The sequence below is a fragment of the Bos taurus genome, chromosome 2, assembly GCF_002263795.3.
Source record: "Bos taurus isolate L1 Dominette 01449 registration number 42190680 breed Hereford chromosome 2, ARS-UCD2.0, whole genome shotgun sequence".
Classification (NCBI taxonomy): Eukaryota; Metazoa; Chordata; class Mammalia; order Artiodactyla; family Bovidae; genus Bos; species Bos taurus.
The window spans coordinates 91,482,268-91,497,239 of NC_037329.1; the positions used below are offsets into that span (position 1 = coordinate 91,482,268).

Sequence of the window (14,972 nt, forward strand, 5' to 3'; positions counted from 1 at the left end):
TTCACTTTCACTTTTCCCTTTCATGCATTGGAGAAGGAAATGGCAACCCACTCCAGTGTTCTTGCCTGGAGAATCCCAGGGACGGGGGAGCCTGGTGGGCCGCTGTCAATGGGGTCGCACAGAGTTGGACACGACTGAAGCGACTTAGCAGCAGCAGCAGATATGATGTAAAGTGTGATACCAATTCTTTACACTACCCTACAGATTTAGTTGTTGCTTTAAGAGATGGTGAAGGCTGCCCTGGTGCCTCAGAGGTTAAAGTGTCTGCCCGCAATGCGGGAGACCTGGGTTCGATCCCTGGGTCGGGAAGATTCTCTGGAGAAGGAAATGGCAACCCACTCCAGTATTCTTGCCTGGAGAATCCCATGGACGGAGGAGGCTGGTGGGCTACAGTCAATGGGGTTGCAAAGAGTCGGACAAGACTGAGCGACTTCACTTTCACTTTAAGAGATGGTGAGAATCAAAAATGATACAGTTGTTACCATAAATTTAAACTTTTACAATATTTGCTGTAATAACAATGGTACCATATGTAACAACTCCATTACAGTTGAACACCATAGATAAAAGTCAGTTCATTTCTGAAGCTAAATATTAACTATAAATTTTTATTGATAATTCCAGTTTCTACTGCCTGGAATTTTGCTAACAGAGCGAAATTTCTTCAATTTGAAAGTATTAAAACTATCCCATATATTAATTATATTACTCAATAAACCTGAAAAGATTGTTTTAAAATAGTCTATGAAAAAAATCTTTTCAAGGACCACAATGACTGGGAACAGGATAATTTGGCATTTCTGCCAACAGAAGACAAATGATGTCAAAATCTTGATCATAAAAATATAGAGATCATGCTGAAATAAAGGGAAGACACATATTTCATGAAGTAAATACATAATAATTGTGAATTATGTGTCCATATATTTGATTAAAAAATCACTAGACTGTGGTAGAACATCCAGACGTGCAACAACAATGATTAACTTGAGCTATTTTTATTTTGATATATGTATTTTAAACCCACTTGGAAAACACTTGGTTAGGACGATAATTTCTAACGTTTTCTAGAAGGCGGGGTCCCTCTTTCTTCAGCAACTCGGTCTGGGAGTCGTGGGCGTGTTCGGAGTCGAATCCGCCGGAATCCCGCCTCGGGTCTCGCTGTTTCTCGCCGCCCGACCGCAGGGGTGACCACGGCACGCCCCCAGCGACCCAGGCCACGCCCCCAGCGACCCAGGCCACGCCCACAGCGACCCAGGCCACGCCCGGGCGACCTATTCGCTCGCAAGTCCCGCGGGCGCCCCGGCCCACCCCTCTGTCCCTCGGGTGCCGCCAGGCTGGGACGCTGCAGCGGAGCGCGGAACTGAGACGTGGTTCCCGGGCGGAGGCACCATGTTGGACTTCGCGATCTTCGCTGTTACCTTCCTGCTGGCGTTGGTGGGAGCGGTGCTCTACCTCTACCCGGTAACCGCCGTCCCGGCCCTCACGGGCTCTGGCCGCCGCCCGCATCCACGTCGCGCAGCCCGCAGCGGGCGCAGGGAACGGGCCCCGGGGGAGGGCTCCAGCTCCCGCTCCCGCCCTGCCCCGCTCCCGGAGCACGTGACCCCTAGCGGGCGCGCGCGGCTAGCGCTGAAGACTGAGCGGGGCAGGAGGCTCGACCACCCTCGGACGCCGAGAGAAGCACGGACGGAGGCTCGGTGGAGCGGGCGCGGCCGCAGGGGCCCGAGGGCTGGTTCGTGGGTCCGGCCTCCCTGTCCTCGCCGCGCCGCTGTGCAGGGCGGGTCCGAAGTGCTTCGGTGGCTTTCGAGCAGTAACTGTGCCCACCCCACTTCCATTTTCTAGCGTGTCTGAGAGGAAACTCCAGGCTGCTCGTCGCCTTTATCCATTCCCAAGGATTTTCCCCCAGTGTTTCTTTTGTCGCCTGCTTTCCCGTCTGTCTTTCGACTTTGATTCCTGAAATCTAAAGTCCTTAAGGTCCGGACCGGGTTTTGTTCGTCTTGGGCCTCACATGCTAAAGGGGTTGTGGAAGGAGCATACAGCCAAGTGCTGTATCTCTGAATCTCCTCCTGACCTTTCCTTCTCTGCTTACCTTCTTCAGCCTCAAAAGATGCTTCTGAAAACAAAGAAACTAATGGATGAGGAATCATCTACAAAGCAAGGTGGTTTTGTAGAAAAAGTTGTAAAGCAACAGAATAATGGCAAACACATCACTGATATTGACAGAACACCTTAAATATTCTTGCTGGTAAATGAATTTGATTGGAATGTTAGAACTACCCAATCTGGAACTTTCAGTGTGTCTTCATTTTCTGAGAAATAGCCTTCTAGGTCAGGAGAGTGAGGGAAAGGAGATTTCCAGGCAACTCACTTGAAATTCATGAAAATAAAATAAGACTAGGCAGCATGCTGTGTTTTTCCTCAGCTGTTTTCCTTCAACTATGTGGCATCAGGGCAGTTGACAGAATGTTGGATTTAATTAGGGTTCGTGTTTTGCTAGGTACTTTTGAGAAAAGGAAACAGGGCAAGAGACTGATTAAAAGGGACAATGGAATCTGAGCTGGATGGCTGGAAAATGAGTATAGGAGTAAGTGGGTTAACAGTCTGTTTGGGGTAAAAATAGTTTTTGGAGTCAAGATATTAAAAATAGAAGGAGAAATAGGAGGTGCTTGGAGATTTGGAAGCTTGATGTTAAAACTCCAGGAATGGTAAAGTTACTGATAATGTCAAGGCCCAGTGCAACCATAGGAATGAACGGCTGAGATCAGGTGGGGTTTTGAGTTGGGGACAGATGGATCAGGAAAGAAGACAGACTTCTGTAGGAATAAAAAGTCTAGGGGATGAAGGAAGACCTGGGGATGGTAGTCTTGGGCTTAGTGTGGTGTCTAATGTATGTAAGGGAAAATGTCATAATAACAATCTGGATGGTCTCAAGGAAGATGATAGTGGTGAGGCTGTGATTATCAGAGAGATTAAAATTTTGCTGGGTTCTGCAAGGGGCATGCCAGGTGTGGGGATTGATCTCATTATTTTAGCTGTTTCAGAGTTGTGAATGTAGTGAAGCACAGGGGAGTGTTTTGCCTGGTATTTTGGGGCTCACTCTTCATTTCTCATGTTGAAACATGGAATCTGGTGTGGGAGCCATTTATCCAGAGCACACAGAGTTCTGAGGCTCTCTGCACGCCTGCTGTTGGAGCTGTAGACCTGTGATTAGGGCGGAGAAGAGCAGTTGTACTTAGTATTTGCATAGAGGTTCTTTACTTGTGCCTGTCAGTAGTTTGGGGCAAATATCTCAGCATTTCTGTCATAATGCTTTTCAGTGAGCTTGTTCAAATATTCAAAGACATCAGTTCAGTTCAGTCACTTGGTCACGTGCAACTCTTTCTGACCCCATGCACTGCAGCATACGAGGCTTCCCTGTCCATCACTAACTCCCGGAACTTACTCAAACTTATGTCCATTGCATCAGTGATGCCATCCAACCATCTCGTCTTCTGTCGTCCCCTTCTCCTCCTACCTTCAATCTTTCCCAGCGTCAGGGTCTTTTCAAATGAGTCACTTCTTTGCATCAGGTGGCCAAAGGATTGGAGTTTTAGCTTCAACATCAGTCCTTCCAATGAATATTCAGGACTGATTTCCTTTAGGATGGACTGGTTGGATCTCCTTGCAGTCCAAGGGACTCTCAAGAGTCTTTTCCAACACCACAGTTCAAAAGCATCAATTTTTCGGTGCTCAGCTTTCTTTATCGTCCAACTCTCACATCCATACATGACTACTGGAAAAATCATAGCTTTGACTAGATGGACCTTTGTTGGTAAAGTAATGTCTCTGCTTGTATTTATTTTTATGGGAAAAAAATTCAGAATTGATATTCTCTTTTCCTTTGTTTTATACCCTGTTTCCTGGGTGCTACATGAGTCTCTCTCTCTTTCTGTTTAAATTCTTTTATTTGCTGCAGTGCATCATTTTCCATAATTTCTTGAGGGAGTGTGCATGAAAATTTTTTCAAAATCTTGCTTTTTTGAAAATCTTATCTTTTCTAGCTTCACACTTGAATGATAGCTTGGCATGGTATAAAATTGTAGGTTGGGAAAAAAAAAAATTGTAGGTTGGAAACAGTTTTTGCTTAAGATTATTGGGGATGCCACCCACCAACCTGTTGTTCCTGAATCTGGAATCTTAAGGTATCTTTCCAGAAGGATGGCAGTTACAAGAATGATGTCTAATGGATCTGTATACTGACTTTTTGCTTATTGTTAAAGTCTTGCATCTTACTCTGCCTTTGTGGTTACAAGTACAAATCTGATTGCTTCCTGTGGGAAGCAAAGGAGGATCCTGCAAAGGAGGATTCCTTTGCAGACCCCAGAGGAGGCCTCTCAAGGTCAACTAATCACTGCTCCAACAACTAACACTTCCAAGAAAACTGGTCAGATTATTCATCCACTGTTGCTTCCTCTCCCATTCTCTTTATCCTTATTTTGTCCTTTTTTATTTCTTCACTTTCATTTTGTGGGATTTCAGAAATAGATCACTGATGAGTGTTGTCAGTCTACCATATTTGAAGAGTGTTGTCAGTCTACCATATTTGAAGAGAAATCAGGAACCTCGCTTCAGTCATTAATAACTTCAACCTAGAAAATAACAAGTAGGGTCTTTTTTGTTGTTGTTGTTGTTTTTAGTATCACTGACTTTTATTATGGAGTTCCTTCCATTCTTTCCCCCACTTTTTATACATTAAACTTGACGAGTTTCCATTGTTGATGAGACTGTAGGACAAAATCTTACATTGTAGGTTTCGTTGTCATCAGTTAAAATGCAAGTTACACATACTATTGTCTAGATAGTATTCTTGTAGTATGTAGTAGAAACTGTAAAACTCCTTTGTTAGTACTGTTGAACTTAGTGTTTCTCTTGGCATACATAATCCAAAGGAGGAAAAAGTAAAGTTTTACGGTGATTTTCATGGCACTACCTGTAATAATGAGAAAACGAAAGAAATAGCCTAGATGTTTTACAACCTATGGTAGGAACATGATTATACAATTCTGAATATGTAATGGAAGACAGTTTAAACTTTAAATGTTCAAATAAATATTTATTTATATAATGTTAACCACTCCAGTACTCTTGCCTGGAAAATCCCATGGACGGAGGAGCCTGATAGGCTGCAGTCCATGGGGTCGCTAAGAGTCAGACACAACTGAGCGACTTCACTTTGACTTTTCACTTTTATGCATTGGAGAAGGAACTGGCAACCCACTCCAGTATTCTTGCCTAGAGAATCCCAGGGACGGGGGAGCCTGGTGGGCTGCCATCTCTGGGGTCGCACAGAGTCGGACACGACTGAAGCGACTTAGCAGCAGCAGGGGGAGAAAGGGGCAGAATGCCAAACTATGATTAATAACTACTTAAAATATTAGACAAAATTCAGAATTGATTCTAAAGTTGAATATTTTAGATTATTTTTTCTATAGATATTTAGCTAATTTAAAAATTATAAGAAGTCTTATTTTAAAAGTGATATGCTTGTTTTAAAATAAAAATGCTCACCTCTAAATACAGTAACCATAAACCCAGTACAAAATTGTAAAAAAATTAAAATTCCCCCCAACTTTTTTATAGTTCATTCTTCAGAGGTTGTCACTTTAACAATTTGCTATAAATTATTTTGTTATTTATTTGTATACCAGGTGGTCTCTCTGACTGTATGACTCTGATAATGATAACTACATTAAACCAAAAGATAAATGTGTGTGTGAGCTTACTTGTGCAATCATGGAGACCCCGACTCTTTGTGACCCCGTGACTGTAGCCTGCCAGTCCCCTCTGTCCATGGAATTTTCCAGGCAAGAATACTGGAGTGGTTTGCTATTCCCTACTCTAGGGGGTCTTCCCAACCCAGGGATCAAACCTGAGTCTCCTGTGTCTCCTGGGTTGGCAGGTGGATTCCTTGAAAGTGAAAGTCACTCAGTCGTGTCCGACTCTTTGCAACCTCATGGACTAAACAGTCCATGGAATTCTCCAGGCCAAAATACTGGAGTGGGTAGTCTTTCCCTTCTCCAGGGGATCTTCCCAACCCAGGGATTGAACCCAGGTCTTCTGCATTGTAGGTGGATTCTTTACCAGCTGAGCCACAAGGGAAGCCCGGCGGATTCCTTACGACTACACTAACCTGGGAAGCCCTAAAAGATGAATATCACTTTGTATTTTGACAAATTCTTTGACTTGAAAGAGGAGAACTATTTTAGGAATGACACTATTATAATTATGACATTAAATTTTTTGAAAGCCGAGCCAGACGAGACCATTTATAGTCTCAGAACAAAGAAAAATGTACTTAGTTTTATATATTAATTGATATATAATGGATGTTAAATTTTTCAGACACCTTAGTTTAATTGACAGAGGGGAGGAATATTAGGATAATTCTTTTCAGTACAAAGAATCCAGTTTTTTTATTTTAATATAGAAATAATCTCTGAAATTCAACCAAATTGAATAACCATCATTTAAAGTCCTGCACATGTCTTGGCAAAACACATGTGACTTATGGGATATATGATCATTCATTATACTAAATTATTTAAATTTTTTTCTCTAAGGCTTCCAGACAAGCTGCAGGAATTCCAGGCATTACTCCAACAGAAGAAAAGTGAGTTGGTTTTTTGGCTTTTTTAAATCAGGTAAAGTCAGCTCTTAATTTTTGGATAAAAACTAAACCATATCTTTAGATTGCTCAGTTTATTTAGTCCCTTTGTTTTCTTTAAAGTTGTATTTGGGCATACCACCTAAACTTTGTTAATAAATGAAAGGAAGCCTGTATAAATCAAAGCCTTTAATTTCTTTCACTTCCCCTAGCCAGAGAGTGTTGAAAATAGAAAGATAGGATTAAGATGGAATAAGAAAAAATTGCCATAGCTGATTTAAATTCGCCTGTGATTTAATAGCCAGTGGTGGCATCCACTGCTGTCTCAGAATGAGGTGCTGCAAAATTGGATCGTTTTTCCAGTGTCTAAGTCAGATGCTCCTTGTGCAGCTTTGTTGATGTGAAGTGTTATGAATTCTCAAAATATCAGACAAATGCATATCTAAATGTGGCTACTGAAAGTGAGAAGTCAAATATAATAGAGTTTTGGATTTTGCAGTAATTTGATTTTTATCTTTGTTTTCATCTGTTCACACAGTTAATTCAGATTCAACTAGTATTTTTGTTTTTCTGCTTCTTCCATATTAAATTATTTTGTCAAATATTGCTGTTTTTTCAGAGATGGTAATCTTCCAGATATTGTGAACAGTGGAAGTTTGCACGAGTTCCTGGTTAATCTGCACGAGAGATACGGGCCTGTGGTCTCTTTCTGGTTTGGCAGGCGCCTTGTGGTTAGTTTGGGCACTGTTGATGTACTAAAGCAGCATATCAACCCCAATAAGACACGTAAGCCTCATTTTCTTTCTAATTAGCTGATCCTTATCTTTTAAGAATAGATGTCTGTAAATGAAGGTCCATACACTGCTCTTAGGAATAGCTAACATTTATTAAATACTTTGTATTATATGTCAGACATTGTGCTGAATCTTTATGTTAATCACCTCACTTCACTTAAGACACAGTATTTTTAAATGATCGTGTTCTTCCTTCAATTTATAGACAGATGTGAAAAAAATCCCAGTGCAAATGCCAATAGGATTTTTTTTTTTGAACCTGAAAAAATAGTTCAAGGGTACATCTGAAAGAGTAAAGGTATAAGAGCATTCGGGCTTCCCAGGTGGCTCAGTGGTAAAGAATCCACCTGCTAATTTAGGAGATGTGGGTTTGATTCCTGGATGAGGAAGATTCCCTGGAGTAGAAAATGGCAACCCACTCCAGTATTCTTGCCTGGGACATGAAGCTAGGCTGTCTGGGTTTAGTCTGTGCTCTTAATCACTAAGTTTCCACAATGTGGAAGGCTGTTTCTGTTAGAAAATACAAAGATGAGTAAAACCAGACATGGCCTCTGCTCCTGTGGAATTTATAGTCTAGTGGTGGTGAGTTGGGAGCTTGTAAATGGTATTTGAATGATTAGAAGAGTAAACTGAGAGATGTACTCTGAAAGAAGGGACTGTAGTTCTTTGTAAAATCTGACAGATTTTTCCGTCTTTCACTGGTAAAAAAAATGTTAACAGCTGTTAAAAACAAAACAAAAACCTCAAATATTTAACAGTGAGTATCTCTTGTGTGGTGAGATTTAGATGAATTTATTTTCTTAGTATCTTACTGTGTTGTTTTAATTGTTTAAAATGACAGTGTATTTGTGTGTGTGTGAAAACAGTATAGTCATTGAAGAAACACATAAAAGTGAGTAAAGGAGAAAAGAAAAGGTTTTGGACTCAGCTAAATAGTTTTAACTGTAATACTCGACAATTACACATACAACATCAATTTTGTCTTAAAATTGGTGGAGTGAGTTCTTTTACAAAGATACATGCTGTCATGCAGTAGAAAATTTATTTGAGTATTAATGGTTTACTGTGGAATTCCCAATTTACCAGATTGTTTTGTTGGCAATTTTTATTGTCTCTTGAACTGTTCACATTTAGAAAAGACAAGGGAGTTATGGAAAAAAAGTTCCTGGCCTCTCTGCTATAGTCCCATACCTTTCTGATCTTTGTTCTTTTGCTGGAGGTTTTTTTTTTTTTTTTTGAGTGATTACTCTGACTTAGAAATGTTTAATCATGTCTGTTTCAGTGGACCCTTTTGAAACCATGCTGAAGTCATTATTAAGGTATCAGTCTGATAGTGGGAACGTGAGCGAAAACCACATGAGGAAAAAATTGTACGAAAATGGTGTGACTAATTGTCTGCGGAGTAATTTTGCTCTCCTTATAAAGGTAAACTAGTTTGACCTGGATTTCTGTTTTACAGATAATAGTATGTGGATCTTCCTTGATTTATAATGGGGTTATGTCCTGATAAACCCATCGTGAACTAAAAAAATATCATAAGGTGAAAATGTATTTAAATACACTTAACCTGCCGGACATCATAACTTAGTAGCCTAGCCTGCTTTGTATGCACTCAGAACACTTATGCTAGCCTGTAGTTGGGCAAAATCATCTAAAACTAAGCCTTGTTTTATAATAGAGTGTTGAATAGCTCATGTAGTTTATTGAATACTGTACAGAAAGTGAAAACCAGATGGTTGTCTGGGGACAGAATGTTTGTATGCTTAAGGGCTGTTCACTCTCATGATCACAAACGTGGCTGACTAAACTGGCTGCTGTTGCACCCAGCATTATGAGAGTATTGCACCTCCTATTACTCACCCAGGAGAAGATCAAAATAAAAAAAAAATTCAGAGTATAGTTTCTTTTGAATGCCTATTGCTTTTCTGCCCTGTTGAAAGTTGAAAAATTGTAGGTTGGAGACCATCTGTATATTTTGGCTCTTAGTGTTTCTTTGTCTTTGCTATTCTTACCTTCTTTCTCAGCTGATTTTTATTCTCCTAAAATTCTAAAACAGAAACAAAAGCAAAACAATTTTAATACCTAGACTTACTTTGTAAGTTGGAATGATGGGAGTGAAGAGAAACTGAATAAGTTTTTTTTTAATTAAAACTTTATGTTTCTTTACTTTTTTTTAATAATTTATTTTTTAACTGAAGGATAATTGCTTTACAGAATGTTGTTTTCTGTCAAACCTCAACATGAATCAGCCACAGGTATACATATATCCTCCCTTTTAAATCTCCCTCCCATTTCCCTCCCCATCCCACATCTCTAGGTTGATACAGAGCCCCTATTTGAGTTTCTGAGCCATACAGCAAATTCCCGTTGGCTGTCTATTTTATATATGGTAATATGCTGCTGCTAACTCACTTCAGTCATAATATAAGTTTCCATGTTACTCTTTCCATACATCTCACCCTCTCCTCCCCTCTCCCCACGTCCATAAGTCTGTTCTCTATGTCTGTTTTTCCATTGCTGCCCTGTAAATAAATTCTTCAGTACCATTTTTCTAGATTCCGTACATATGTGTTAGAATACGATATCTATCTTTCTCTTTCTGACTGACTTCATTCTGTATGATAGGAGAACCTGAAGAAATTTTTAGAGCAGTAGATTTGTATCAATAGATTTGTTCTTTGTTTTCGGACCCGACTCAAAACCAGCAGCACGTAGAATCTTTAGTTATGGCATGCAGACTCAGTGCATCTCAAAGTTATTTCTTTTGTTGTATGTTTTATGTAGCTTCTTGGGAAATAGCAATATGGTATAGAGCAGAGACACTAAGTTTGGAGAAAAGGCTTTCAGTCTTATTTCTGTCATTTAGTATCTGCATGATTGACCTTTGTGAGTTTTTATTGCCTGCGCTGTGCAGTATATGGGATGTTAATTCCTTGACCAGGGATTGAACCCACGCCCCCTGCGTTAGAAGTGCAGTCTTAACCACTGGACCACCAAGAAAGTCCTATTGCCTTATCTTAAGTTGAGGATAATATTAATAGCATCCACATTACAAATTTGCTGTGAGGATTATATGAGATCATGATGTAAAATTCCAAACATCAAGTCTTACAACACAGTCAGTGCTCAAAAAAATACCTTTCCTGCCTCTGCTTGAGGTTTTCCTGCCATTTGTTTCCTGCTCCCCCCACTCCTTATATTTTTCCTGCTCCTCTGAAACTGTATCTCCTTGTTAATGTTTCCAGTTTATCTAATGTGTTACTTCTTTCATGCAGGGTTTTTATAGTTGATGGATCTTTATTGGTCCCATTTGGAAGGTTACATGGGAGTCCTTTCTGTTCTGTATAGAGTAAACCCACATACACTTACAAGTACACAAATATATCCCACTGTCTCTCACATTACATAGAGTAAATAATTTAAAAAATCATGGAAATTTTAAATAAAAACAGAATACTATAACACACATCCATATTCTCATCACTAAACTTTTTTTAACAGTTATCAAATTTGATGCAGTCTTATTTTATCTTCCCCTACTTAACTCCCCTGTTTTCTTTCTGGATTGTATTTAAGCAGATTCCAGACATCACAATGAGGACATGCTTTTTCAAGAACTTAACAGGATTTAGCATGTAGCCACTACTTGGTCAGTTTTCTTTGACCTTAACTATGTTCATTCCTTCTAAAAATGTTCAGACTGCACATTCTAAGCACTTTTGTGACTTTTTTGAGTTGTACAATAGTTGATAATTCTTAAGAGGATACCATTTTGATTCATCCTACAGTATCTACTTTTTAAAAATTATATTTGATAAATGCTTAATGCCATTTTCCCCCCTTATTCTCCAATTCTGTTTGGAACTCACACTTTACATTCAAGATTTGAGACTGGCTTGAGTCTGGATCAAATCTCAAACTCACTGGCTTCCAAATGAGTTTACTAGAAACATTAATTAATATGTTGGCTCCTCTCTGCACAGTTTTACTTCCGAAAAGAAACTGAACAAGGCTTTTACTCATAGCTGCTGATTAGTCTTTCTCCTTTCCAGTTCCCTTTTCTCACTGATAGCCACTATTCACAGGGCCATTAGGAGATTTGTATATCAAATGTCTACCTTCTCATCGTTGTCAGTACTATTCTGTATTATTATGTTCTCTGGACCTCTCAGGCTGCCTGCTTGGGTTGTCATAGCTGGTCCTGTCACACCCGATTGTCCTCCTGAAAGCAGTTATGTTACCTTTGTCTAAGCATTCATGAGTCAGAATCTTTCTTTCTATCTGTTTAAATACCTTACATTTGTCCATAAGAATCTTGGTATATAATTGTATATTTCCAGGGAATTTTACCCATTTTCTCTTTGCTTTGCTTCTAGTGATTATGCTTTTCAGTACTTTTTATTGTTAAAAGCTTTAATTACTCTTTCTTTGCTTTAAACTAAGTAATTCAAATTTCTTTACTGTTTTATCATAGGCTCTATTTCCCAAATGTTCGATCTTTTTTATTGTTTATCTGTATTGTGTTTTTTTTCTTCTCCTGTCTGATCAAAGGCAAATCAAAGTGGAAATTATTTCCCAATTTTGACGTTTCTTACCATCATATGTTCAAGCTTTGGCGCATAGACTGTGTCCATACATGAGAAATGTGTTTCAGGCTTATATTGTCAACCCCTTAGCACAAGCCAGTTACTTAGCTTATTTATTAGTCAGAAATACCAATTAATATTTAATCATCAAGAACATGATTGAAGAGGACGTAGTCTGAGCATCCTCCTCCTCCCTACTAATGGTTTTCTGTAGAAGAGAGGTGTTTACCAGAGTTATCACTCCAAAGTAAGTTAATTTCATACTGACACAACAAACCTTTTCCTTTTTTTTTTTTTGATCCAGATCTGAGTTCTGTGTTTTGACTCTTCTCTAACCCTCTCAAACCTCATCCTGTAAGTTCTGGCTCCTTCCTGCCCTGACTGTCTCTGCTCCAAGGCTGTGTGTGAACCTGCACTCTAATTCTGTGAGTGTAATTTCTGTCTTCAGTGCTTCAACCCCATATGCTCCTATGACTTTTGAGTTAAACTATGACTTAACAAATATTTCTGGATCTTAGAATTTATGACAGTTTTACAGAATCCTCTTAGTTGACAGTTCAGTAGTCATATGTTAATAGCCAAAATTATTGAACTCATTGATTTAACACTGTCAGATGAAGCTCAACAGATTGTTAGCATTCCCATCTAATGTATATAACCAAGATTCATAAACCAAAATTCATAAACAAATTCAAGATTCATAAATGAGATGCACATAAGCTTCTAGCAGATGCACTAGCTTTGTGTCTAGAGTAAAAACCTATATGACTCATATCTAATATTTGCATTGTATTGTAGAATACTGTGCAAAACAAATGGATGAGCAGATCATAATACAGTTCTGTGATACAAATGAGAGTATTGATGATAAAATTTTTATGGCCATGGCTTAAAAGAGGGTAAAAAAAAGACTTTCCCAGCGTAGATTGAAAGCATTTAATCTGTTCGTTACATAATCAGCAATGATCTGGTACTGGGGGGAGATATCCACAATTAAATTCTCTGGTAAGTTGCATGTTGTCCTGATAGGTTTTTAGGATACCATTTGGATCCCAGATTTGGTGTTTGGGAGTACCATTTTCAGGTTTTCTCTTATTTTAGTGTGTAATATTTCACAGAAGAAAGGTCACCAGAAAACTGTTGAGTACTCATCACTTAGAACTGAAGAAAGATATATCCTGGACTTCATTTAAAAACCAGCTAGGCACAAAGCTCTTTATTAAAAAAAAAATATATATATATATATGTATATATATATATATATATATATATATATATAAGCCCCAATAGAAACATGGCTAAAAAAGTAAACATGCAGTACTGCCGGGGTCCAGCCCCGGTGGATCCAGGGGTTTCAAAGGAGAGACGGCTTCGGCAATCAGGAAACAACAGCTTACTTAAATGTTAATTAAAGATATAAAGAGTGGTTAAATAAGGATAGCTCAGTGAGGAAATTCAGTGGAGAAAAGAGGCTGAATAATTCAGCCAGAAGGTGAGAGAAAGAACGACATGGGGAGACCAAGCTTCGGTGAACAAGGCCCGCACTTTATTTTCCAAAGTAGTTTTTATACCTTAAGTTATGCATAGCGGATAATGGGGGAAGGGGTAGAGTCCTGCAGTAAGCCAGGCTTTCTTCCTGCAAACTTATCATATGCAAAAGTTTAGGTAATTTGCATCATCTTCTGGCCCGGAGGCCTGTTAACATTTTAAGACCCTTTCTTCAGAAAACTTATTTTTCTCTAAAGGTGATTAGTCAGGTGCCACCCTTCAAAAGCATTAAATAAAGTTGCATTCCTACAGGGCAAAGGTGTGGTGGGCTATAACAAGAAAAAGAATTAACTCAAGGGTCCAAGGTTACAAACATTAAAGCTACTACTAACACCAATCACATTAATCAATACACTGCCAGGGACACAGCAGGTAAGGGATATGGAGACTTAGCAGCAAACGTTGGCCCAACAAGTGAAAAACCCTTCACCAATACAATTTCTAATCAATCTTTTAACTGCTCAAAGGAATCTGTATTTAGACAGTTTAGAACATCTCATGCCTCTCACGGTTGGGAGGCTCTGAGCAATCACATGTGGCCGGAAAAACCTATTCAGGCAGGCTAGAGGACTTCCAAAGGAGTTTGTAGGTTGAAACACTATCACACCCAGGAACTTTATTAACTGGAGCTGTAAGTTAACTCTTTTGTTCTGAGAGAGGTAGTGGGGGACAGCCCCCCGTAAAGTCAGAGGTGTAGGTGAGAGCACAAAGCAGAAAGTAGGCAGACTCTGGTTTTGGGGGTAGATGCTCGAGAATTTCCAGGGGGACTCCTGAGGCTCGATCCCGCCTTTGCGTATGCCGAGCCTCCTTCCTCATGACCTTTGCCACAAGTGGAGCTCCTCACCGCCGGCTCCCGGCACAGTACTTTATGGGAAACATGTAGAGGGCCATTAAATTTGAAACTTATCCAGAGCCTATCAATAATTAGCATGAAATAAACCAATTAAAGCAGTGTTGGGATTTTTTTACCCGTTAGACCGACAGAGATTTTATAAAATGACCACACTTAGTACTGTCCAAGGTATGGGAAATGGGCATTTTGCTGATAAGCGTATAAGTTGATATATTCTTTCTCCAGTGCAGTGTGGTAAAAGCTTAAAAAACAACTTCTTAACTCAGAAATTTCATGTCAAAAGAAGCCAAATGGCAAAGATGACTATTGAATCATTGTTTATTGAGGCAGAAATTAGAAAATACTTAAATGTCCAGTGGTAGAGAGAAAACGAAGATCATGGCATCTGGTCCCATCACTTCATGGGAAATAGATGGGGAAACAGTGGAAACAGTGTCAGACTTTATGTTTTGGGGCTCCAAAATCACTGCAGATGGTGACTGCAGCCATGAAATTAAAAGACGCTTACTCCTTAGAAGGAAAGTTATGACCAACCTAGATTGCATATT

At 39.5% G+C, this 14,972-nt stretch overlaps 1 protein-coding gene across 2 annotated transcripts in view; it reads left to right on the top strand.

Moving 5' to 3' along the window:
- The first annotated feature begins 1,326 nt into the window (after positions 1-1,326).
- CYP20A1 (cytochrome P450 family 20 subfamily A member 1) overlaps positions 1,327-14,972 on the top strand; it is a 44,158-nt gene continuing 30,512 nt past the window's right edge. Inside the window, exons 1-5 of one of the 2 annotated variants that reach the window (XM_010802183.4) lie at positions 1,636-1,974; positions 2,099-2,159; positions 6,600-6,649; positions 7,263-7,429; positions 8,720-8,862. In XM_010802183.4, coding sequence (XP_010800485.1) covers positions 2,136-2,159; positions 6,600-6,649; positions 7,263-7,429; positions 8,720-8,862 — 384 coding nt within the window. In that variant the 5' untranslated portion in view covers positions 1,636-1,974; positions 2,099-2,135. Of the gene's footprint in view, positions 1,465-1,635; positions 1,975-2,098; positions 2,160-6,599; positions 6,650-7,262; positions 7,430-8,719; positions 8,863-14,972 lie in introns of those variants that run through there. The other variant, NM_001015644.1, reaches the window with a different exon arrangement.